The 27,370-nt window shown below is 39.8% G+C and overlaps 1 protein-coding gene across 11 annotated transcripts in view; it reads right to left on the reverse strand.

Moving 5' to 3' along the window:
• The window catches only part of LDB2 (LIM domain binding 2), a 218,413-nt gene that overhangs the window by 35,205 nt on the left and 155,838 nt on the right, over positions 1–27,370 (reverse strand). For all 11 annotated transcript variants that reach the window (XM_065837544.2, XM_065837542.2, XM_065837543.2 and 8 more), the window contains exons 3-5: positions 17,451–17,623; positions 12,230–12,352; positions 10,516–10,599 (exon numbers count right to left, since the gene is read on the reverse strand). In XM_065837544.2, the coding sequence (XP_065693616.1) occupies positions 10,516–10,599; positions 12,230–12,352; positions 17,451–17,623 (380 nt within the window). The remainder of the gene's footprint in view (positions 1–10,515; positions 10,600–12,229; positions 12,353–17,450; positions 17,624–27,370) is intronic.

Below are 27,370 nucleotides of genomic sequence, written 5' to 3' on the forward strand. Positions count from 1 at the left end.
CAGCATCCTTCTCAAGCCCCCTGGGGGCTACAGTACTTTGGTTTATGGGGGTAGATTTAGTTTCTGCTGCTTTTCCTCTTGCTTCATGTATTTCTAATCCCTGCTTTTTTTTTTTTTTTTGGTCTAGAAAGGAGGCAGAGTCTTGAGTGGTGCACGGCTGCTCCCTTGGCCACAGCAGAACCGGGTCGATTGGCAGAGGACTTGGGAACAAGCCTTGGAGGTCAGAATACAACAGTGTCCACCTGCCCTTTGCTGCTGTGAGGTTCATTAATTAATCTGTTGGAGTTTGTACCTTGTATTTCTAAAGGTAATGAAATAGATAAATAGCACAGAAGCAGCTTTGCACCCAGTTATGTCACTCTGGAGAAAAGCTGCTGCTTTCTCAGATGTTATTCCCGTTTATATACTCGTGTAGCTGAAAGCAGAATTCTTCCTTAACATCTATTATAGCAACAGTAAGTTTACTTTTTGTAGCAAAGTGGTCCAGAGTAGGAATTTAAATATTAAAATAAGACTACAGGAACCAACCTATCTTTATACTAAACTAGAAAGAATTCAAAGAAGCTGAGAAATAAAGAGAATAGATGGTCTTCAAGATACAATTACCCACCAAGAAGGTGCACAAAAGAAACAAAAAGTGTAACGAATACAATTTTGGTGATAACGTTGAAACACTCCAAGAATATATGTTCTGTTCTGAATCATTTTTCATTCTCCTTACAATGTCAGCTATCATAATGAGCAAGCTGTATTTCATGTTCTGTTTCTTATTGCAATTATTTTCATAAAATTAATTCATTTAAAAAATTGCATTGTTCAAGGGCACTTAGCAATAGAATATATGATATTATCTCTTTTGTGTGCCTGAACATTTCATCTCACACAATGGGAAAGGAAATCAGTAAGGCATCCAAGGATACACTGGAATACCATCATGATATTGGGAGAGTTATAAAAGACAGAGAGTTGCTATTAAAATAGACTATAATATTTCAAATGACACCGTAGCTCTAATACATCTTGTCAAAAGATAATTAGTGGAAAGGTCCGGTGTAGTGTTTAGAAGACTGAAATTTACTTCCTTCCTTTGCATATCACTATCAGAAGATTATTCCATTTTATATTTCATTACTTTGATTGGAACTTGTAGACCTGGGATCTACATTACACTGTGGTGTACAGAGTGGGAATACTCCTGATGAAGCTGGTGCAGCGAAGCACCAGAGTGAGACAAGGTCTGCTCTGGAGAGCGCTGTGATCTCTGCCTAATCACCAACATCACTTCATTTAGAGAGTGCTTGTGTTTTCCTTGGAGGTTTTGATCCAGCACGGTTGGGTCCAGTCCTGCTTTATCAATGAGATGCTGTGAAATCTAGGCTAGGGAATAGGGCTGTGGGCTTTTCTTCATTTGCTTCATACTTTCATACTTACTTTAGCAAAATCATCTTATCTTGTGTAGAAATGGTGCACAGTCCTTTAATTAAATCGGCTCTAAGTTTTGCCTGAATGATTAATAAAATGAGAAAATTCTCTGTCTTGCCATATTCTTTGGCATCCATTCACTCTATTCCTAAACCCTTTCTTTAAATCAGATCCTCAAGTTGATATTTGTTCCTTTGGGGTCACCTAAGAACTATAATCTCTGGCTAAATCAAGTTAATATTCTTTTGTCACAAAACTCCAAAACAAACCAACAAAAAAACTTGCAATAAAAATAACCATTTGTTGTTGTTTTTGTTCATGAAGCATTGCATTTTCATGGCTAAAATTGCCCAAGGGAATGAAGAAATTAATTTCAATAAGTTGGATTTCATGGGTATAAAGGCTTCTGAATAAATGAAAAACTATGAGATGACATTTGGATCAAAGGAGATATATCCATTGCCTTTAATGAACGTTGAACTGTATCTTTGATTAACAAACTGCCTTTTCTTAGGAAGTAACGGTGAGGCAGCAACACCAACTGGAAAAGGTAACAGGGCACTGGATTGAGGAAGCAATTTGTGGTAGGGAGGAATATTCAATATAGCATTGTTTTCTAGCTATGCAGAACACCAGCACCAGAAATGACACAATTTAGACGGAAACCTGTGTTAGCATTTTGAAAATGTCTTCTGCCTCCACTCTGCTCACAAGCCTAACGGGTGCATCAGTATAGGTCTGGTTCAGCACCTCTGCTCATCGGCACTGCCTGGAGATTCTCCACATTACATCCTATGGGTCTGCCTTAGAAAAGGGAAACACAAAATCATGGACTTCTGTTTATTAATTTGATACACCTGATGATATTTCCTTTAACATGAATGGAAGGTATGCTTACAAATCAAAAGTAATGCACAGATTTGCACAGCAGTGACCACCAGATAGACACTGATACTCATGTATGTGTACATACAGCAGTGCAATAGTTTACCAAAGTTTTCTAATAGGTCAGTACAAATGGAGAATATTTGCAATTAATTGGTAAAATACTAAACAATGTGGTTCATAAGTTACCTACAAAAATGTGCATTACATTTATATCCATATGTCCGTATATATAGATCGATTTTTTTTCACTCAGAACCAGCAAAATAAATCAAACTTTTCTCTTTCTGCTTATTTTGTTTTCAATTCAAGTTTTGTAAATTATGGTAATCTGGTATGAGAGTCTGCTCTAAATTGTACCATTGAAATTCAGTACTCATTCTACTGAAGTGAATAAATTTATAGCAGTGTGAGGCCATAATAGGTCAGACAAAACTGCTATAATGTTCTCAGATCCAGAAGTAAGAAAGAGAAATTTACAGCTTAGGATCTATATGACTCCCCTGCATTTTCTCGTGTTCTCCTTTCAGTGCTGGCAAATTTGGAGATGAGGTCCAACTTCAAGACAGATGCCAGCTGACATGAATCCACACTGCTGCTCTCTCCCCTGCCCAGCACAAGTAGCACTCAGGGAGGTACTAAGGTTGGTCATCATTTGGGTGGAAAGGACTAGATTTGTGGTTTTAATCAGATCAGTCTCCTGACCCAACTCTGACAGTGCCTGCACCAGTACAATGGAGGTGACTGGAAGAGAAATTTAGCTTTGTGTCTCTAAAGCCCAGAGAAACCCAGGACTATTACTCGCTTTTGAAATGCTTGCTCTATTTTACTGTTTAGAGTCAGGTTTTGGTTTTTAGGGTTTCTCTTGTGAAAATAAAATGGTGAGATTACAGCAGAAAAAGTGGGAGTGTATGGACAGACTGAATGACAAAGTGGGGAGGCATCCTTCATATGGACAAGGATCAGGGCATCACACAAAATAAGAGCTTTACAGGAACATCCTGGAAATAGGATCAAACTCCAGAGCCCAAAGCAAACCTCCAACAGATCTAGACATGGAAAAGACAAATTCAATCTTGAGATGCATCAAAGATCTCTCTAGCAGAGATAGGTAAGCAAAAATGTCATTTTACCTATAGAAAGTGTCAGAGGAAGGGGAAGGCTAACCAGTACAGTTAACTACATATAGAAAACTATTTTAAAAGATTATATGACCTAGTTGCTTGTGATATCACAATAAACAGACTCATGAAATAACATTTCTGAAGATTAAAAACACAAGGTGAGGGGGCATAGGATTCGCCTTCCAAATTAAGAACAGACCAAAAGGCTGCCATAAGCTTTCCACAAGGAATACTTCAAGTTCTAAAATAACTGCTTCCAAGAACAAAGATTTGTACCACCAGCTTTACATTAAAGCCTATTTCTTGACCTCCTCTGAGCACCCACCCCTCCATGCATAACAATTTACACCAAACACCCGTGGATATTCAATATTAAACAACTAATTAAAATTTTTGCTGTTTTCATTGCTTTGAACAAGAAGCTGGTTTTGGCATTTTCAGGTCTTCATACAAATCGTACCTCTGCAGCTCTCATTCCTAAACTTAATTAATAGTTATTATTATTTATGACTGTACTGCATACTAGTCCAAGCTTTAATTTGGTCTACTAAAAACAGAGCCTGTGGCTGTGTTCTTGGACTGTTTTTTTTTTCTCATCTTCTTTTCTGAAATAACACTATTAGTTCAAATCTTGTAGCTTGTTCTATATGGCCAGTGCTTTGTCTTTGTCTCTCTTTTTCTCTCTTTTACCCTTCTGACTTTTTTTATTTTTAAACTGCTCCAACCTAACTTCATTCTGATTTCTTACTCATGGATGCTTCAAGGACTCACATTGCTGATTATCATCCTTCCATTCTAATTAGTCCAGACCTTAATTTTATTTCAAAGGTCATATTTATGGTATGTCCAGTGGGCATGGTAGCTGGCCTGTGTTCACACACAATATATCTTTCTCCTTAACTGATACTCACGAGCCTGGTAGTGCCCTTTGTGTGAAGACTGTCCATCACCATATCCAGAATATCATTAAAATTTGCCTCTTCTCCTGAAATCCTAATTTGTTCTCTAATCACTTACTCTCTGTTACCATTACCCATTTTTAACTGACTTCTGAAATTCCTGCTATCCACAAACACTGAAGCCTGTTTCTGACCCATGAGAAACAGAAGTGGTCACTATTGCACCAGCTCACTGTACTCTCCAAGGTCTGGTTTAAAATTGCATTCTGATTTTGTTTTTAAATGCTGTTTGGTTTGCTCCATCTTTTTATTTATTTTTTTTTTTTCCTTCTGGTATGTGCCACAGTTTTCCTATCTATAAAACACTTCATTTGTTTTAATAAAATGTTCAGAGATCAATGGACGAAAAGCATACTACTATTATTATTATCGATATAAATGTTATTTGTCCAACTCATATCCTATCTCTGTTCCTTCAGATTCCATCCTCTCATCAAAACATTTCTAAACTGGTGGTTCATTCGCTATGTATCTTGTCTTCTGCAGCTCTCCCATCCCTGATCCCTTGCCCACTCACTCCATCCTGACCACTTCTTTTTTAAAAATTGTGCTGTATCTTCTGCTTGTGATGGAATAACACTTGATGTAACTAGTCTGTGACGTTTTGTCATTGTTAACAACGAAAAGCTAACATTTAACTGTATGAGCTGTTGCAAAGAATACATCTCATTTATTATTCTAAAAGTAACATATAATACTGTCCACAAAGCATTAGATGCATAAAAGAGAGGAACAGAAACCACAGTGATCATTACTAAAATAAACGCTAAGAAATTACATTACCAGGAAACCTTGGTGTAGTCAACTAATTATAGTTGGCACAGACAGATTACGGGTCACCAGCTAAAGTAAACTAAATCCTACCATGAGAACCCTCTGATTTTGACTGCATTTAAATAGGAAGAGCTGTTCGAAGCTGAATTTGTTTAGGTTGAAAATTTTCATCATTTATAGGAATAAAATCTACAAAACGTTGTGTCTGCTTTCAGCACCTCCCGTTCCAAGGATTCTTTAAACGATTAAATGATCCAAACCCCATTCTTTGAGTGCTTGTGAAAACTTAATAGAACTTTTTACTTATATCTGTCAGGATACAGCTACATGAACCCATACTCTGCTTCCCTAGCACCTCACATTCAATGCACAGCATAAAGGAAATGAAGTTGCTGTGTGTGGAACTCCATTTGTATCTATGGAGATATGGCAATGTGGCAGAAGCACAAATCAAGAAGCTGCAGAACAAAAAAGGATGAGCTTAGAGTAACCCAATGCTGCTATAACAAACTGCCCCTGCCCTTAAGCTCTACTGTGGTACTAAGTCATGGAAAAAAACATTTTCACCATTGCGTTCCCAGGAACATCATCTGCTCCTTTTTCAACTATATAGCCAGTCTGAGACAACAGACTGAATCCAACCTTGATAGTTTTGTTATTCACGAGATGAAACTACAAGTGCTCTGCAAAATCCAGTTGGTCACCTCCCCTTGGCTGACCCCTGTGAGTGCCCCAGTGCTCATCCATGTGCCCCAAAGCCAGATGTGCACGCTGGGAATGACAGTAGCTGCCCAGCTGGTCAGTGCTATGCAGCTGTTAACATTTGCACTTGAGATACCTGAATGATGCTGCAGAAAAGCTTATGAGGAATCAAGCAGCACCAGACCGGCTCCCTCCTGAGTGAGGGCTAGTCATCCCATGCACTGCATGCACCAGGGACACTGGGGGAAACACAACGCATGATGATGTTGTTAGATGATGACACAATATAACTCACAAAGGGAAAGGAATTCATATTGCATGGGTAACTATAAATAGAGTATCCTGTGATTTCTTTTCCATGGGTACCTAATTTTGCATCCTTAACATGCTTGCATGTAATTCTTCTCCTTCCTTGAAGACACACGAACAGCTGTGAAATATTGACCATATAGCTGACATGAATTGCTACATATTAGGAGCAAACCAGCTCCCAAACTGTTTAAATGCATATCCTTTCCATGCATGAAACTGTATTTAGAAAAGCAAATTTCTTTGCACATTAAAGGAAACTGTTGCATGTATGCCTGTTTTGCATGTGCAAAAGAAAATTTTGCATACACAATAGGTATACATACAAATGGCTTTTGATTGCAAAATAAGTACTGCCTTTAGAAATTTGTGTCCCATTAAATAATTCATGTTATCTTCCTAGCAGAAGAAATCTGGAAGTGTCTAGCGAGGAACTAAATTAGTGAAAGTGGGGATTCAGAAAATATTGTCCTCTGTGTTGCAATCGTTACACTCCATTATTGGTTTATACAGAAAACAAACAAATTGCATAATTTGTAGCTCAGACATGCCTTGGTTAGTACAGCCATACAAGATACAAGGGAAAAGGGGAGTGTGTCCTCCCTGCCTGGATACCTCTCCTGCTGCAGAGCAGGAGGGCTCTGCCACACTAACTCTCACTTTGCAAAGGGTAGATGCAGATTCAGTTCCATTAACACCAACAAGCTGGCTACCGGAGCAGACCACAGCAGGGGGAGGATGCAATAGCTACACCTGGGGAAGAGCTCTAAGAAATCAACCCAGCCAGTGCAAGAAAGCAGAGACAAATTTTGAAAACCAGCTGGGTAAGACACAACTGTATTTCAAGGCTCAGGCCAAGGAGTCCTGTCTAACTGAAAGGAGGGGCTGGCTTTTTAATAATGCCAGAAACTTTGAGAGAATAAATAGTTTTATAGAAGGCAGAAAGAAACATTTGAGCTCCAAATTATGAATAGTGCTTCTTGAATAAAGATACTGTTTTAGAGTACATTCAAATCCATTACACTTTGAAGATCTAAACAAAATAGCTGAGCAACTAGAAAATTACATAGAAAAAAAATAAGATAATGCGTGGGGACTAGTTATTGTAGCTTGGTGGAAACTGTTGTTTTGAGTGTTATCTCCATCTTCGAGCTCTGTACAGGATTCCTGTCTGTTCCTGGACTCGTACTGACTGAGAGTAGGATATAGGTCTTGGCCTTATTATCTGATAGTTCATAATATCTACTGCTTGATGACTTGATGAGAAATTACATTTTAAAAAGCTTGATATTAATTTAAAACCTACAAGGTTTTGCTCATTATTTCTGAGACAGCCTATTCAACTCTAGTCAGCAGCTACAGCAAAGTATGCTGACCCCATTGATGAGGTAATCAATTATGCTCGAACAAAACAAACTAGTAACTAGAAAGAAAGGAAGCCTATGGTTTTATATAGAGCCAGAGAAAACAGGGAGAAAGAGCATTTGGCAAATGACACAGGACAAAACATTTCATTTCCAGGTTCCAAGAAGATATATTTTAAATTTGTATTAAATATGATTCACAAAATCAATGTTCTTCTATGCTGGACAGCTTTACTCAGAGTCAATGAAGACAAACCTGGGCATGCATCCAAAGCTGTGGCTCTACAGGCATGTGGCACTCTGGAACACTGGTTTACGTGCCAGCAACTGCAATTATTCCAACTAGCAATGATTTAGCGTTCTGTGATGTCTAGAATGTAAAAAATCCAGGCTATACCTTTGTATCACAACTATCTGAAACCCAGGTTTAAATTATGCCTTTAAAGAGACTGCAGCACAGTTTGCTGCTGTGTGCACGTTAGAGAATAAAAATGATTAATTCTGCCCATCAGTGAAGTTTTCGCTTATGAGTATCACAAACCTTTGCTGTGTGCAGCAGAAAAAAAAATGAAAATAATTTTTACGCTTAGTTTCAAATCCTTATTCAAAACCATGTAACAGTGCTAATTACTAAACACAGGAAAGACTGAAGAAAATATCGTAAAATGCTGACTTCAAACAAATAAACAACAAAAAAACCCCAAACAGCAGCACCACCACCACCAAAACCACCACCAAAACCATCTACAAGACACCTTAAACCTAAGAGGCTTTACCACGCTTTTTAGCATTTGATTTTACAGTCCTGAGTTCAGAATAGATTTTTGTGTTAAAAATAACAGAAGAAAGTAATTGGGAAAGAAGTAAATCAAAATGGAAAGATATCATCTAATATGAGCTCCCATGATGAGCTGAACATCTGAAAAAAGAGCAGAATGATCACTTCCTCACTGCAAGAATGAGAGACACAAAGACTGGCTTGGGAAAAAAAGATATTTCTTTTTGGAATCACCACAGCAGGAGCCAGAGGAAGCTTTGCACCCAAAGACCTAACGTTGTCTGTTAAGCGAACGAAACTAGTCTGGAAGAAGAAAAAAAGTAAGCCTTCATCTTTTCATCCCCTTGCACTTCACTGCTCATCTCCCTAGTGCTTATCTTGATTCCTTAACTTGTAATCCCAGATTTCTTTTTCTGTGGATTTTTTTTCTGCCTCTTTTCTTTTATATATTTTTTTTTTATTCCGATGGGGGGAGCAGCATGGGTGCCTGATGCCAGCTGCATCCTACCAGGGACCTGCCTTTCTCATTTGCATTGTCACATTCAGCAGAACATGCCACAAAGGACTCAGAAGGGGCCGGCAATGGAGCCAGCGCTGCACATTCAGCATGGCCCCCTGGCCAGCCCAAACGCTTGCTGGTGTGTCCAATTGTGCTAAGCGGATCAAAAACCTCCAAAACAGGACACAGGACAATAGCCACAGGACAATAGCCTACTTAAGCCAGCTACTTGCTGCCCAGTTTGCCATGAGGGTGTAACAAAAAACTTGGCGTGACCAAGGAGGATTCCCCAGTGGCGATTTCTGGAGAACGTGCTCTAGGATGCCCCACCATGAGTTGATGACAGTCTGGCTACAGGGATGTTGCCAAAGCACAACAGTCACTCTCTGTACCAAGCCAGAGACTAAACTAACTGTGACAATACAATATGTACAACATACACATATTATTCTTGTATTTGCAGGTGGAAAAATTCTAATGCAATGTATTATTCCTCTGAGGTTTTATGTCATATTCTTCTTTCAGTTACACCACAGCAGACGTGCTCTGCATAACTCAGACTGTAATTCCAACAGTAACTTTCATGCTGACACCACATAAGAACAATCAACAATGGGAGAAAACAATCAACAATTGGGAGGGAAAGGATAACTACAGACAGTCGATAAGCTGTAGGGATACCGTGAAAGAGATCTCGCCACACATCTCAGTCCTGCATACTGTCCTCCTTGGAGTTCAAAACACTCTGGGGTAGGACTCATCCATAGGGAAGGTGTTACAAGGTTCATAGACCTGAATGAAGTGCAGCTAAAATAGAGACTGTCAGATACAGCTCTATGTTAGGCTGAAAATAACTGCATTTTCTTGTGTTCTTATTATCTTCAAAAAAGCATCTTGATTAACTACTCAAACAACTAAAAGGAATAAAATCAAATGTTCTTGGCCAAGTTAGTTTGGTGTATTGATTAATTTACCTCCTTTTATCTACTAATGGCATGCCTAGAAATAACAAAAAAGTCTGAATTTTAACCTTGAAATATGAACTCTACACTCTGTTTCAGTGTATGCATTGTAAGCCCACACCAGGGAATACTTTCAAGAATAAAAATAAACTTCCAAACTTCGAATGCACTTTAAGGGTCAAAAAGCAATGGGAACAAATGCATTATTTAATCATAAAAAACACACTCGATTCAGTGCACGGCTGAGGAGGGAGCTCAGGCTCCCAGAGGCAAGTGAAGTGAGGACTGCTTGGAGGGGCTGCAAACAGGGCTGGAGCCGAGCTCTCACTCAGCCCTGCCTCTGCGGGGGGGAGGTCCAACGGCTGGAGAACACAGGCAACTCTTAACAAGAACGAGCTACCATTTTGTCAGGAACAGTAAGAAGAAAGAAAAAATGGTGGGGAACTTCATCCTTACAAAAAATAACACTGTTATTCAAAACTGAGGCGAAAGACCTTTACAAGCATTGGCTACTCACACACTGCTTTGACTCCATGATAAAATTCTTCTCCTTTTTAACAGTGTGTTGTGAGCAGCTACATCTTTATTACAGTCTCTGTGTTTCTCCTTCATTCTCATTAAGAGTAAAGTCCATTTCTTACCTGGCCGACACACACTCTGCTCTCATTACCTTGACTCAAAGCTAACAGTAACTTTTAAAAAATGCTCACAATAATCATCGGCTATAGTACGCTTACCCTGAGGTAGTTGAGGGTGAAGTTTGTCAGACCCATTCGAGTGATGTTTTTGGACAGCTGCTCCAGCACCTGAGGGTCTTGTGCCTAAACAACACAGGAAAAAAGAATTTTCACTTTGCTTTTTTGTCTATTTGTTTTTCTGTATTTGCTTGGCGAAGTGCAGGGAGGGTTCTCTGAAGAGAGAGGTCATTTCTATGTAAAAAACCCACCATATACATTGATCCTAAATTTATGTCATAAGCTACAGAGCTCTGTTTGCACAGGAAAATGCAAAACCTTACAAATGAAAACCTTAAGAAATTGGAACAAAATAAAGACTGTTCTCCAATATCTGTCCATTCAAGAGAGAGACCCAGGAGGTCCAGTCATGCACAGAGATGCAAGAGAGCAGGTCCCCACCAAAGAGATCCTGAGGGATCACAGTACACTTTGAGCCTCCCATTTGTTGGCTGGGAGCCCCAGGAGACTATGCAGATAAAAGGCAGGAATAAAGAAGGTATTACTTTCTTTCTGTGGATAAGAAACCGAAGAAGAGAGAACTCATCAAAGCACCTTCAGTGGAGCTGATCATGTAACTGGCAGTAAGCACAGACTGAAGAACCCTTCTGGTCAAAGTTATTTTCCCAGAATTAAACAGGAAAAATGCAAGCACATTTCTTCTCTGACCCGAGACAGGAACTTTACCTGTGAGACCAGCCTCCTCTTTAAAATGAGATCAGTCTCATTACTAAAATTAATACCTGCTGGTTGCTGCCTAACCTGGTCTGCTCTCTTTGAATTGCAGCCCTCTAAATACATATTGTTGCTCATGGCCATCTTCATGCTCCCTTCATGGGGAACTGTTGAAGAGTTCAACAGGTCAGCCCTCTAAAATAACTCTGAGACAGAAACGGTGGGGCAGATTCTTAAAGGTATTTTCTTCAGGCCTGTAATAGCATTTTGAGAAAAGTCCAGGCTGCTTAAGTTACTTAGAATTCCTCACTAAGAATGTATCTTTGTCTATGGATATCTAAGTAATTTGATGTCAAAACACAGGCACATATTTGGACCCATGTTCTTACCCTCTGTAAAATCATAGTCCTGCAATTAATGTTGCGATGGAGCACTACTAATCTGAACAATTCTACAGTTCAGAACTGAAAGTGGCATTAAGACTGTCCTTTGTTTCTCCCCAATGATTTACTTTATAATAGTTTAACTTCAACCTGTAGAATATTTTAATGTTCCGTTGTGTGTGTTTTCATAGAATTAGTAAAAAAGAAAAAAAAGTCTTGAAATGTGAAAAAAAGATCTGGATTAAAATTCTAAAGGTTTCTAAGTAAATATATGGTAATTACTTATTTTTCTGTCTCATACAAGTTTAGCAGTTTGCTTGATTTAAAAGCTAAATACAGTTTGTACCTACAATTATGAAAATTCACTGAATTTAGTGTAGTTCATACCAATAAGAACAGATTATGAGCCCAAATCATAGAGACCACCAAATGGGATTCAAGAGAAAACTATGTCCCAAAACAAAGTAAAAACATAGCAACGGTGGCAACAATAGAGCACTGAGAAACACTGCAGTGGTGAAAGAATTTGTAAATGGACACAGTTGCAGGCAAAACAAAATATTTATAGTTAATTGCCTTGGGTGTGAAATTTGCTGGAGTTCTTCATAAACCTAATCTCATCTCTTCGCATTAGGTCAAGTGAAAAAAGGATTACTTACATGCATGGCTAGAATGCTGCGTGGGACTAATTCTCTGTACTGTCTAATAGTAAAGTGCCATGTTTTTATTCTCATAAGATCATCAAAAGTAAACTCCAAGATAAGACGTCCTTCTGTGCATACCTAGAATACATAAAATGCATGAAATAAATTCCCAGGAATTTTGTTTTCAATAGTATTGTATCATCGATTAAACAACATTTAAAAATATCAGAGCAGTATTCTATTGTTCATTTCTGCTAGGTAAATTGTTTTTCTTTCTCTTGGGGGAAAAAAAAATGAATGTGGGAAAATTACTTCATAGGCCTTACCGCAGAGACAGTAACTTATAATAGATTTTATAGCATTTTACAAATATAGAATATTGTGTGTGCTAAATCTTATTTATTGCATCAGTTCTCTTTCCCTCGCAGTTTGCTGTTGCTAATTAATGAGTGAACCTTGCAGTGGAGGTGGCTGTGGTGCCACTGCACACAGTTGATGTCAAGTTGCTGAACCAGTCATTCCCAACCTGTTTTATGTTGCCCTTTCCTTACAATAGCTTGGCATATAAACCTTCCTTTCATGTCCAGTTGGAGTACACAGAGCCCTGGATGCCTGCGGCCAAACCTGATCTTTTTCCCTAATTTTTTTTTTCATTCTTGTCTTTTCCAGGCATTTTACCCCATTTTAATTTTTCATTTCTACTTCTATTAACCCTACTCTTCCAAGGGAAGGCAGATGGGGTGTCTGCCACGGCAGGTTGGAGGGCCAGGGGAACAGAGAAGAGGCTGCAGCTGTGGACATGGGAGCTGCTTCCTCAGAAAGTGGCTCACGCAGCTTTATGAGGGGTCTAGTCTGAGAAAGGAGAGAAAATAGGGGAGGAATAAATGTAGCAAGTGGGTACTACCCGGAAATGAAAAGTAAAATAAATTACGGGGGACTTTTAAACGACTGTCCACGACCTTATGTGGAAAACCCACCATGGCTGTGGTGGTCTTTAAGATGCAAAATACGTGCCCAGCATGGTCTCCTGACTGGAGTACTGTAAATGATGCATGATCTGAAAATTAACTAACTCTGTTGTTGACTTTTTTTCTTTAAACCAGATGTTTAGACTTACAACTCCTATTCAGAGTAACTTACAAATGTGGGGTATGGAGATATTGTAGAAATAGGGTGTAATGGTTTTCAAAAGAAAAGGTTCCCGTAACTTTAATTTTAATACAACTAATAATTGATTGAACGATGAGCCATCCCAGATTCAGCTGAGTCTGCTGAGCATTTTTACAAGCCCCAGTTCAGACTCGGCTAGTTACCACTTGGGTAATGTGTGGCTTTTCTGTTTAACACTTCACTTAATGTCATCATGGTTTTTCCTCCTGGTTCTTACTGCAAAAACAGGTAGGCAATTTTAACAGGTATATTACTGTAGGCCTATGAAGGAGAATCTTGCAATGGCTTCTCATCTGCCCTTTTCAACATACCTTAGTGATGCCCTCACATTTTTAATGTGACTTATTTTGTCATTTGACCCTGTTTTTGATTTTCTCATCAGTTGCACAATGATAAGAAATTACACAGGGGTACACATGTGCACACATAAGGACTCATACAAGAAGAAAAACATGTCATATTAATGTAACTGTGTTGAGGCCAGAGATCCTGACTACTGACCAGTTAACATGAAAATATTACAGGTTTAAAATATTTTTTAATAATAATACCTGTGGCTTCTCAAATGTTTCTTCTGTTAAGATCAAAACCCCACTGTTCTTAACATATTTATTTTATGCACTGGCATTAACAAATTTTAATAGAAAAACTGGAACACATACCTCACATCACAGTGGTAAAAAATTATACATCTTATAAAGGACTTTAATTTCCTTAGGTAGAGCAGAATTTTACGCATTGCTTTTAATCAATAAAATTGGTGCAGTTCTTATTTTAAATGGGCCTCTTTTTTATTTTTTTAAAAGCTGCCTTTTACATAGAATCCAAAAAATCAAAAGGGTCTCCAATTAAGAAAACATTTTCTGTTGTGCTGAATTCATGTTACCGTACTGTGAGCTCTGACATTTTGTTTCTGTGGTAACCAAAATCAGCTGATTAGTTGGCATGGCAACAGAAAAGATGTAATCCCAGCAGACACACTCTAATCAATGCCCCCAGCACAGATGGTCTCCGGAGGATCAACAAGAAAGAGGCTGGCAGGCATTCAGTATATCACGTGGTCGCTCTAGACTAGGCCAGGAAAAAACTAAAAAAGAACATTTCTCAAACTAACCAATCGCTTTTTAACCCCTTCACTGCACTTATTAATTGTAGGAATTTCAACTGCTCGCACCTACGAAAACCAACTTGGGTCCTGTGCCTTTTTGCTCAGAGTCTCGCTCTCCTAACACTGGGCATCTCTAAAAACTCTTCCCCTTTTATTAATGTACATTTCTCAAACCTGACTCAGTGCTTAAAAAGAAGCCTAAAGATTACGCAAATCTGGTCAATGCCTGAGATTGTTATTAAGGATTAAAATCACTGAGTTTTGAGGGCTTCACCTATAAAATCCAGTTGACGGTTGCAGGAAGAGAACAATTCGAACACGGCGTGCTCCCTGCTCTAGTGGGAAGGCACAGATCCCCTCTGCCACTCTATAAGGGAATACAAATAACCATCACTAACTGCAGAAAAACTGTTTGTCTATATGTACAGTTGGAGCGTTGGTAATATGGTGAAAACAGAGACTTAGGAGAACTCCTAAAGCTTTCCCATACCTGGAGAAAAAAAAGCATCTGCCAGGTAAACAAACATGGTAGTTAGGGCTTCAGTCTCTTCTTTTACCACATTTAAGTCATGCCATTGAACTGTATTTAATTCTTTACCGTATTTATTTATACCTTGATAAAAAAATTTTAAAGTGTGTCACACTTCACAAGGACCTCTTGCCCTCCAAAGACGAGCTGGACTCTTCATATTGTTACTGTTAGGCATGTTCTAGCCGTATTTGTTTGAAAAAACCTGGAAATGCCACTTTATATATTCATCCAATACTGCAGTATGCAGTGAGTTGCTCTAACTAGGAAAATGTCGCAATGAATAAAATGCAGCTCCAGATTCCTGATTCAATACATGATGAGAACTGTTTCAGCCTATTATATTAGAAGCTAGTGAATTTCTAGCTTACAAGTTGTGAAACTGAAGCAGCTATTAACAAATGTAGTTAGTTTGTATTTTTGCTTTGCAAACCTCCTTATAGTAGTTTCACTGGGTCAAATTCAGACATGATTTAAGGAGCTACAGAGTCCATGGTAGTGCTGCTTATTATGGGAGCCTGCTTTGTTCCACCACCGATGCTGCGAAAGTTTGGAGTCTACCTTGGGGTACAAGATCTGTGACCTCAGTATCTCTGCTAGAAGTTACACACGCACAGCAGACACAACATTTGGCTATAACTTATTTCTGAGATAGTAATATACTCTTTTCTCCCTTATTCCACCAACTGCTGTGTTTTATTTCAAACTTGCTCTTACTAACACAGTCATATTTTAAAACTCTAATTTTTCTCCTGGCATCCAAATCACATCCCTGCCTGAACTTTTCTAGAGGGATACAGAGGTTTATATTGGAATCCACAACAGAAACATCAGGGCTGGAGCCAGCTGTGTGCTGCCAGGGCTGCAGTGCGGACGGAGGGTCTCTCCGCACACAAAAGGATGGTGCTTCCAGGAGGCCACTGTGACCTCCTCGCGCGAGCTGTGAGCACAGCCCCGTCCCTGCTGCTGGCCTGTCTTTGACTTGCTGAATTGCAGTCTCCTTTCCAAAGTAAAAATACTGTAACGTGCTATTATGGTAAGCAAAATAAACTCATTGAATCAAGAAAAGTGTGTTTTGTTTACTGATTAAAAACCAAACAAATAAACAAACAAACCCCAAACCTTTCATTTGCTATTGGATTAAAGCTAGCAGGAAGGGAAATGACAGAAATCCCTTTAGGGATCTATGGGAAGCAGCAGCCGCTGCAACCCCTGCTCACGTCCTCCACACCTGGCCAGCACGCTCATGGCAAAAAGGTGCTACCTGGGAATAGCTGGTCTCTTCGCATTTATTGCTCTCCCTGTTTGTGTTTGTGTAAGGCACAGGGGCTGGAGCGGGAGAGCTGGAACACCACCACCACCACCAAGTGCACACCTCCCGGCTCACCAGCACTGCACACCAGTGGCTGCCTTTCCCTCCTCTTTGACTCCACTCCAAGAGCCATAAAGATGTCAGGGAAGACACTACGAAGGGATGGGACTCAGACAGGTGCTGAGAAGATACCAGCCATGTGGGCCCTGGTCATGATGCTGTGAAAAGCCGGTGTCTTTTTTGACTCTACAACCTCCGCACTCCTGCAGCCCAAGAGCAACATGGATGGGATACCTCCCCCCACCGCCCCTTCTCCCTTCGTGCTTTTCTCCATGCAAAGGTTAAAATTAATAGAGAGGCACAAGTGCAAGATGGAAAATCATCATTTACAGTTAATTTATGAAAGGGTACATTTCCGTTTTGAAAATCAGTTTACTGATATTTTTAAAATATAAGAAAAATTTTGTTTTAATTTCTATTTTCCACCTTTTTGGTACTGTTTTTCATAAATATATGGCACTTAGTTTAATTACAGGATTAGAAGTGGCAGATGCGTGAAGATAATTCACCATCAATTACAAATATTGAATATTCACTAACCGCCTGATCCAGAGCATGTTTAAATCAATTGACTCCTTCCATTGACTTCACTGCCCTTTGGACAGGCATCCTACTGTATTAAATCAGTATTTTCCTAGAGATTTATGGTCCTTGTACTGGGTAAGAATCAAATGTAAAGCATACCATACCAAATGGTAGGTACCAGCAATGTGAAATCTCATTGTTGCTTTAAAATCAAGCCCAGAGAAAAGGAGATGGGCAGGTGGAATTTAATTAACATACAGCTGATGGTTCTGGCAACCTGGAATTATGTTCTTCTCTTGCAGTCTTTCTGGGAGAATTGCAAAGGATGCCCACAGAATTTTCCAGTCACGTAATGAATATAAAAAATAGTAATTAAATGGCTTCAAGGGTTTTCAGTATTAGAAATAATCTCAGTCTACTAGAAAAATGCAACAGCCAATATTTTTCACCCTTATACACACTGAAAAAGAAAAAAGAAAAACAACAGAAAAACCCAAACCGACAACATGCTTTACTGAGTCTTCCCTGTTACCTTGGTAAACATGGGTTTTCCATGCTGAGTGACCATGGTGCATTGATCACAGTCCACTGTGATGGATGAGTTGTGGTATGACTCTTTTGAGTGCTTGAGAATGTAATACAGGTCTGTTACACCTCCTTCAAAGACAGTGCTAAAATAACGAGGAATGAGGGTCCTTCCAATTGCTGTGAGGAAAATACAAAGCAGAATTCAGCAAATGCTCTAGGTTATAAAATCTCAAACCATTTGCTAACAGAACATGAATAATTTTAAGTGCAATGAAATCAAACTTTCATTTAAAGAATATAATAGATGTTCTCTGTCTGCTGTAGAAATAGAGTTGCGCCTGCTCCCATTGAAATCAGTGCAAATGGCTTACTCCATTCAGAGGGAATGGGCTCGTCTTATTTAATCTTTTTACACTGATGGTGAGTTAGAGTCAGTCTTGAAACCATCTGCAAAGTCTTTTGTCCTAAAGTAATTATAATACAGAAAGCCACATGGTGTCAATTCTGACTGAAAGTCAGATATTACTCATAAATGCATAAATACAACTGGTGAGCATTTACAGAAATAAACTCTTACACCCAAAAAAGCAAAGCACATTTGTACAGAGGGCTTGTGTACACATATACGTTTCTGTGTGTGTGGGCACGTGTGTATTTATATATACCCACCCACATGTCGACACACAGTACATGCACACACACTCTTGATTGAATAGCATGGTTAGTGCTGAGAAATCAATCCTGGGGATGGAAGAAGAACCTAAGATTGCAGTACCATATATGTTACACAATTTGTGACTACCCACAGGTCTATCTGAAATCTCTCTGTAGATCCAAGGTATTTATGTCAGAGGCCAGAAAGTCTGAGCAGACACCTGAACCAGCTCAAATGCACCACTTACACCCCAAACTATGAACTCAAGGTACCCAATTCTGCAATAGTTACTTGGGCAAAGCTCTCACTAAAGTCACACCTCTCACTTCAAAAGCAGTTTCAAGTAAGTACTACAAAGTCTAATTCCAAATACGTAATAGTAATGGTGAGCTTCTGAGAGTACTTCAGATGCAGAAACCAGCAGAAGCGCTGACATCAAAGGCAATTATCTCGTATGCAACTGATGTTTTCCATCTCCTTTTTTACAGATAAATTCAGATGCAACCACAAGACTGGCATGACAGAACACTTCAGTTTATAATAGACCAATACTTCCATACCGAATGACTCATTGCTTTGCATGCATTAATCAGTCCACAGTAATTCTGAGTTGTGGATACATAAAAATCGCCTCCATTTTACAGAGGGAAAAAACAAGTGATCTAAACTGTATTTTGGAAGAATGAGATAGAAAAGTCCCCATCAACAGGCAAGATTAGAGTTTATTAGTTCCTAATTCTTGATTGTCTATCAGGACTACGCGGTGACTCATGTCTCTCTCACTTGTGGTATACTTTAAAAGTAATTTTTAAAAAAAAATAAAGGAATATTGCCAGCATATGAACAAAGGTTCCTGACCCTAAAAATGTATTTGCAAGTGGGTGTTGTAAATTAAAACGTACTGCGTTTTCACAGTAGTTCTGTGAAAGCTGTTTCTGCTTTGTGCATTACAATGTGCAATATTGCATGTACAGTCATAACACACATTATATAATGAAAATATGTGAAAATAGAAAATAAAGACGTGTTAAAGCTTTCGCTGTAGTATTAGATATTAATGTAATTTAATGTACAAAATAAACCATGCTCTCTGGAAGTGGCTGACACTTTAATGAATAAGTTGAATGACTATTCTATGGCTCTAGCTCCTAAAAAAACCACCCACTCACCATGCATATATTAATTTTCTACAGTCTTTTAATTTAATTTAGAAAAAACTGAAGTCCAGTGTATCAGCACAGGATTCAACTCAAGCTTTACCTCAAATTTTTCTATGTTGGTATGGTATATTGTAAAACGTGAAATTTACCCATTAAGTTAATTTCTTACTCCCCTAAGGCTAATTAGTGCAAATTAAATTTCCTGCTAATCATCCTAAGCAGCGAACGTGTGATATGAAAATCCAGCATTCCTACTGATCGTGATAAAACTCTATTCACGTGACTTATGCGCTGCATAAATATATTGAAACTATTTTAACTGCAGTTTATAGACCATTTCCAAAGTACCATGGTCATATGGTGGTGTTTTTTGCCTTGTATTCACAGCTACAACACATTAAAGAAGGCTAGAAATACATTAAATACCTTATTCTTATTAGTTTTCCTAGTAAGCATTATCTATGCTTGCCACAGGGGTATGCTACTGTGAACAACAAAGTGGGGGACCAAAAGGATGAAAAGGAACAGAGGTGCACACAAGGATATGCAGAGCCTGTCTGTAAAATGCTGCAAATGTCCAGCATAAAGGATTATAGCTAATATTCACCTCCTGAAGAAACATTCGTGGAAACACGTATTAATAAGGAGACCTGTTCTTGGCTCACCATTTTGCCTTGCCACAGAAGACTGAAGTGGTTTCAAGGTTTTGGTTCTCTTCCTTAGGCACTCAATGGGTTAAAAAGATCACCTAATTTCTAGGATAAATAGGAAACTCTCTACAGCAGTAACAAAGCTTACTGATGCAGGAGATGGTACTTCCGATAACAAAAAAAGGCTGTGAAACAGCTCCTATAAACTCTAGGGATCATCACAAACTTTGTGCATTGTAAGTGCAAAGGACTTCTCCTTGATTTTTCTCCTCCAAAACATAACTGTGTATATAAGCATTCAAGCGTGTGTGTGTGTGTGTGTGTGTGTGTGTGTGTGTGTGTGTGTGTGTGTGTGTGTGTATGCACCCCTAGCTCTGCTGCATGCGTACAGACTATCCTTTCCTGGGCACGGGAATATGAACATGTCAAACTTGCTTTTCTTCCCCTTCTGGCAGTGATGGATGTGCTCAGGTGTGGATGTACACACTCCACCTGTGCCTGACACTGCACATCTCAGCAGGATTTTAGCAACACCAGGTATCTTCTGCCAGAGCCAGCTGAAGTTGCTTCCTAGGAGGACTCCAAGTAACGTGTGGGACAACTTGATAGCTGTGGCCACTTCAGGATGTAGTTTAGCCATCTTTGCACCAGAAATGTGACCTCACACCTTGCAGAACACAGAGCAAGCTGTACACCAGCTTGGTTTTGGGCTGGCAGTTCCCCAGAGGCTGTCACAGACAATGATGGTAAGTACAGTCTGAATAGCATATGGTGTAATATCACACCAACAGGGCTGAACAAAGCCTTACATGCCACTGCTGGTGGAACTTCATGTTTTAGAGCTTGACTTTTGGTCCACAGAATACATTTTTAAGACCAAACCATCTGAGGATGGTTTTGTAGTGCTCATCCCTCCCACACCACACTTCCCTAAAGGAGGACCACATGGATACCCTCAGAGCCATGCACAGTTCTTTGCCACAGGAGCTCCAAGAGCAAGGATTTGCAGTACCAGGTGGAGCAAGGGGAGACTCCTGTCAGTTCCTTTCCTGCTGTCAGGTCCCTGAGAGCCCTCCAAAAGAACCCCAAGAGCACCCCTGCTGTGGGCTGGGCTGCCAGCCAGATTTTCCTTCTAGCATCCTTCCAGCCCAGCTACTGCAAAGCTTTCTGCCTCCATCCTCCTGGAGAGCCCTGCAGCCAGACCTCCTTCCAGTTCTGTCTCCTATCCAACTGTTGCTCTTTATTCTTTCTCCAGTTTCTTTGATCACCTACCCCCATGGTCCAATCCTGTTTTCTCACCTTATGGTTGGTTGCTTTGCATTGGTTATCTTCCGAGTTTACTGTGCAACACTCATATCATCCTGTCTTCTCTCCCCCGCCTCACATGCTGCCCCTTTTTCTCTTGCTCAGGGAGGCTCATTACCCTTCCCAAATCCACTCAATTTCCTCATTCTCCTTACTTAAGCAGGCTCAGGTATCTAGTTGTAGCCTCTTCCACTCTCCCCGAAATAATGCCAGCCTCACACACAGGCTTTCTCAGTGTCCTTCCTACCCAGCCAGGCAGCCCCAGCTCCTCATCCCAGGCTCGCTGCCTCAGCAGTCTAAGTCATCCTTCTGGAGCTTGATTTTTTTTTTTTTTTTTTTTTTTGGTAGTGCATGTGGGGGTTTTTTGTTTGTTTTTGTTTGTTTGTTTTTGTTTGTTTGGGGTTCTTTTGTTGGTGTTTGTTTTTTGGGGCATTTTGTTGTTGTTGTTTTTCTTTGTCGTTGGTTTTATTTTTCCTCCCAAGATTCTCCCTCTGATCTTTTCCCCATTCTGCCTCTTCCTAGCAGCAGATTCTTTCTCTAAACAAACCTCATTCCTCCTGCCTTCCTTCAGCTTCTCACCCAGCAATGGACCAGGCAAGAGGACTTCGTCCCCCTGTGTCCCCCACCCAGCCAAACATCTCCCCATGTTTTTCTCACTGATGTCCAACTCTCCCTTACTGAATCATCCTTCACCTTCTTCTTTCACCTCCTGGTTTCTGTTTCTCTCCCATCGGTGTCATCTTGCCCTGAATTTTTCCCTTCTCTTTTTTTTTGACTCCTCTTCCCTCTTTTTTCCACCACACGCAGGTCAAGTTACTTTCTTCGTGGGACCACCAGTTACTCTTTACAGCTGGAAGGTGGACAGCCCCACTGGGCTCCTACGGAAAGCCACACTATGTTCCTGGGAAAGGGAGTCCTTGGAAATGTTAGCCGTCAAATTCTAGCAAAGCCTGCACCGAGTAGTCGAGAATGGGCACTTTTTTCCCCCAAAGATTTATAAATTTGCCAAATTCAGTCAGATTTCCACAAAGACAACCAAAGGGAAACACCTGCCACAGAGGTGAGCAACCCTACTCCAGAGCATACAGATTCTTGGGCATTTAAAACACAAAGTTTCAAGACTTTAATAACACAGACAAAACAATATTCTTCCATTTCGGGGGAAAAAAGAAATCCTTTTGGCTTAAATAAAAATGAACAAACCATAAGCAAAAACAATTTCACCTTTATTGGGCCAAATTTGTCAAAATTATAAGAAGTAGAAAGAAGACCTTTTAATAGGACTTATCAAACAATATTAATAATAAATGCTATATCATCTCCCTGCAAGAATACATTAGAATAGCCATGACTGCAGATGCTGAAGCTCTGTGCTCAATACTCAGGCTTACGAAATACCTGCATGTATACAAATACTAGCAGGCTCTTACAGTCCCATTACTCAGAAAAGGCCTTTTTATAGTGTGAAATGTGACACCCTGCATTGTAAGTTACTGGATATACTAGAAGGAAAATTCATCTGCCCCTCAGCATTCAGGCGTTAATTCCAGATCACAGGAATGCTGCTTTGAATCATCATTTTGTCTTGGGCAGCATCCTTCATCCCTAGCTGAGTATTTGGGGATGCACTATTTCCCATGAGGCGTGGGCACTGCCCCTTAACTTTTGTTTCATTTGTGCTAGAAAATCCCCGGATAGCAAAGCAAACTGACAAAGATCAGCTGGATTTAGTAACAGGTAATAGTTATTTATATGAAAATGTCTATAAGAAAAGCATATCTGCAGTGACTATTTTGCACAAAATATAATGCAGTCATCCGCTGGAATTATGTACTTTTAGCCAATTTAGTGGTGTAACAGTTTGGATACATGTGATTTTCTATACCTTTACAGTGGATCAGAGATCTAAATGCAATTTAGACAGGTAGATTTGTGACATGCTCCTAAATATGAGCGGTCCAGAAATCAATTAATTAAATTTATAAACACAGGCAAGAAGCTTTATAGGTCAGTAACAGATGTATTATATGTAATTTATTAAGTATCATTCCTGGGGAACTGAAAAGAATGAAACCATATGACATAAATGGTCCAAGGCCTGCCTCTTGGGAAGGGACGCGCTTAGGTCACAGTTCTGCTTTTTGGCCTGAACACAGAATGGTAACAATTAGGGTGCCCCTCTGTCATCCTGATCCTAGAAATCATTATTTTTATGCTGTACTATCACTTACTTCCTCTTTTAAATGTTTGCCCGAGTGTAAAATACTCTCAGGAACATGTTTAAGTCTAAAATTATTTTTTTGTGCCAAATTGAGCCAAGAAGTCCCATGATCTCTAGGTGGGAATGGCCATAACTTGTGAAGCTCAGGGTTTTTGCAAGCCTCAGACTAGCTATGGGCAGAAAGCCAGTTAAAAAAATACTTTGTAATGTAGTTGTGGTACCACCACAGACCATGTGGTGGTGATGGTACTATTGGGGTTTGTTGTTTGTTGGTGTGTTTTGTTTTTTTTTTTTCTTTCTCCCAAGGAAGATTTCTATAAAATACAAAGTAAACATGTTTTTCTAGTTCACAGGAAACTGGTATTATTTGTGGGCTAGGACGCTTCCTCCCTTTGTGTCCCAAAGATAGGCTGTCAAAATCTCAGTGCCCTCTCTACAGAATGGAGGTTCACAGCCCCTTTGCAGATGCAGGGCTTGATAGCAAACCCCTCCTTGCTCATCAAACTGCTCTTGTGTTGCCTTTACGGTAGAAGCTCTCAGGGGCAGGGACTCAGATTTAGCATATACATCATGCAAGGTAACTGCCAAGTTGGTACAGAAATGAAACAATGGAAGTGTTAATCAGTGAAATAAAAATATTGGTTTTATTGCTTCCAGGCTGGTTTTTGCAGCTCTGAATCCTGTCAAGTCCTATGTCTTCAATTAGAACTAGGATATAAAATAAGTAATAAAACAGACACAAATAAATCCATAAAATAGAAAGAGGCTTTAAAAGTTCCACAGAATCAGCAACAGAATGAAAAAACACCCTGTGCCTATAGCTTAAAGGAGCTCGGCCTGGAAGCTCTGGTGCTGCCTGCAGCTGCTGATCTCATCAGTGTGCTATAGAGTGGCTTCAGGAAGTCCACTGGTTGGGGCTGTGGGTTTTTTTGGCTCCCAGCACAAAATGCTGAGCTGTTCTGTAAAGCTCTAGGCAGACCATGACAGTCTCTTGCTTGAGAGATTATCACAGTTGGATCTCAGTAACTGAATGGAGATGCTGCAACTAACTCCCTTAGCCAGATGTAAGGGCTAGGAAGCCAGGAGAAGACTTCCCACTGATTGCAAAAGAGCCTTGCTGAGCACTGCAGAAGAAAGCCTGAGCTTTCTGTTAATTGTTAATTGTCATCTGTGTGGGCCAGAGCTTGGCATTTTCATCTACGTATGTTTTTGTAACTGAAATAAATTTCTACACACAAAGCACAACTTAATGGAATTAAATAGTGATGCCACTGCTGTTATACTGCCTATACTTCTATTTGCCCCCATTTGTCCCAGTGAAACAGTACATCAGGTGTGTTCCCTCCCAGACACAGTCCATCTGGCCGGGATGTGGAGGAAGGGATCCCTCCCTGAAGCTGGGCAGCTGTAAAGCTCCAGTTCTCAGAACTGTGTCCTGCTCTCTGGAAGAGCTGCAAGGGAGGCTGCTTGGAGGAACACCCCTCCACCTTTATCATACCTTATCTGGTGAGCAGATTCAAACCCAAACAACATGAATCTGTCAATTCCCAGGAAAAGCTACTGTCAGATTTGACAGTATGGCACGACAGGCAGTGAAAAGACAGTCTAATAAGTCCAAATTCTGTTTCGGAGACGTGTGGGCCATGTTGATTAAACCACCCACGTATATCCAAGGCAGAATCTGGCACAAAGACCTGTCCTTTTTTTTCTCTCTATCTAGTGGGTAAGATTGGGCTTCTATCATTTAGACTACTTATAGAATAAAAATTATAATGTATTAATAATTTCCACTTACAGAAAATTTCTAGTTATGTATACAAATTAAATATTACATAAAATTAGATGGATGATTTAAAATCTATTTCAGCAGTAATAATAATAATAATAATAATAATAATAATAATAATAATAATATACTACAGTATTCTAGTATACTATTAATAGTAGTATACTGGTAATATACTATATTGTATTTAAACATTCATGAAGCATCTGCATAATCTACCCACACTGTAAATTTTAAACTCCACGAAGTTCAAAAGACAGAAAAAGTACTACATATTGCTAATAAAGCACAGGTTTTGAGGAGTAAATTCAGCTGTATATACATTCTTCCCATGTCCTCATAATTTCATTTTTATCTTTAAGGATCTACCTAGCAATTTCTGGAAACTGAGAAATCTAAGGTTTCCAACCATCTTGCCTTTGTTCTCAAGTTCATAAGAAAACTGCAAAGTGGGATGAGTAACAAGGATTCAGCACAGTGACAGAGTGACTTGCATCCTTCCCACATCCAGAAGCCAATGTTTTGGGGTGATTTTGTTTTGATTCATGATACTTTCATGATATCTGTAATAACTTATTTATTTTATATCAATAATATTGCCTACAGGTAAAAGCTATAACCCAAAATACTAAAGCTTGTAAAATTGTAAATGTTCAGGTTTCCCTGTCGAGTTCCTTCTATCCAGTGTAATTCAATCATTGTATAAGGTTTGGCTCTGCTTTTTCTCCAATAAGTATTTTCTAACAAAATTTTACCCTGGTGAGGATTTGCCTGTATAATTTTGATTCAGTTGACAGTGTATTTCCTTTTCTCGAAAGTCTCTAACTAGCACTTCAATCCTCTAAAACACACTTGAGTCAAGAACAAGTAACAGAAATTTAATGGCAATGAGACCTCGGCTTAACTCCCCACACCTTATGACCTTATTCTCATAGACACAATCTACAACTCAGTCTCAAATCCATTATCTCTGAAGAGAGACAATATTTTGCTACTTTGGTAAAAACAGTTCAAAAACATCTATTAAAAGCCCTATATGCCTCAGTACAAAGCTAAACTACATCAGCATAGTTTTTCATTAAGGCTCAGCCAGTTTACCCATTACAATAAAATTTCCTCCCAATCCTTTCCCTTATTATACTGATGGCACGCTATGAGTCTTTAAAGAATTGTTCACTACAAAATTCAGTCTTTAGATCTCGAGCATTTCAGCCCGAGGCTAAGGCAGTGTGGACCTGGGGATGTGGAGAGCAAGCGGTGGAGTCCAAGCTCCCTCTCACAGGTGGCAGCTGGGCTTGGAGGGCACCTCTGGGGATCAGTTGGTGTGACCTCCCGCTCAGAGCAGGGCCACCTGCAGTGGGTTGCCTAGGACTGTGTCCATTTAGATTTTGAATATCCCCAAGGACAGAGCCTTCACGACCTCTCTGGGTAACCTGTGCCAGTGTTTGGCCATCCTTCAAGGAAAATGCTTTCTCTTACGTTTAAATGGATTTTCCTGCATTTCGCTTTGCGCCTAGTGTCTCTTGCATTTCACTGGGCAACACTGAGAAGAGTCTGGTTCTATTTTCTTTACTCTGTCCCCACCATGTATTTACATACACTGATACAACACCCCTTCTCCAGGCTGCACGGTCTCAGCTCTCAGCCCTCTCCTCACATGGCAGATCCTCCAAGCCCTTAATCATATTCATGGCTCTTCTCTGGACTCGCTCCAGTACATCCATGTCTTTCTTCTAAATGGCGAGCCCAGATGGAATATCCTGCTCCACTGTGTCTCACCAGCACCGAGGGAAGGATCACCTCTCTCAGACTTTCCCAAATACAGCCCAGGAGGCCGTTGGCTTCTTTGCTCAATGGCACATTGCTGGCTCACAGTCAGCTTCCAGTCTCAGCACCACCACCTCAGGTCCAAATACAAATAACAGAGCACTGGCCCTGCACTGTACCAGCTTCAAGCTTTAAGTTGTCACTCTGTATCCAGTGACAACACTCTAGGAACTCAGGGAGTCTGATAACTGATCATAAAATGAAAACTCAGAGCCCGCACAAGTTTCTCATGGCAGGAAGAGTTCTGCGGAAGCCTATGGTCTAAGCCGACTTTTAGCCTGGAGAAGATAAATCTTTGAGGGGGTTACCCATATTCTTTT

Source organism: Patagioenas fasciata, chromosome 4, assembly GCF_037038585.1.
Source record: "Patagioenas fasciata isolate bPatFas1 chromosome 4, bPatFas1.hap1, whole genome shotgun sequence".
In the NCBI taxonomy this organism is placed as follows: Eukaryota; Metazoa; Chordata; class Aves; order Columbiformes; family Columbidae; genus Patagioenas; species Patagioenas fasciata.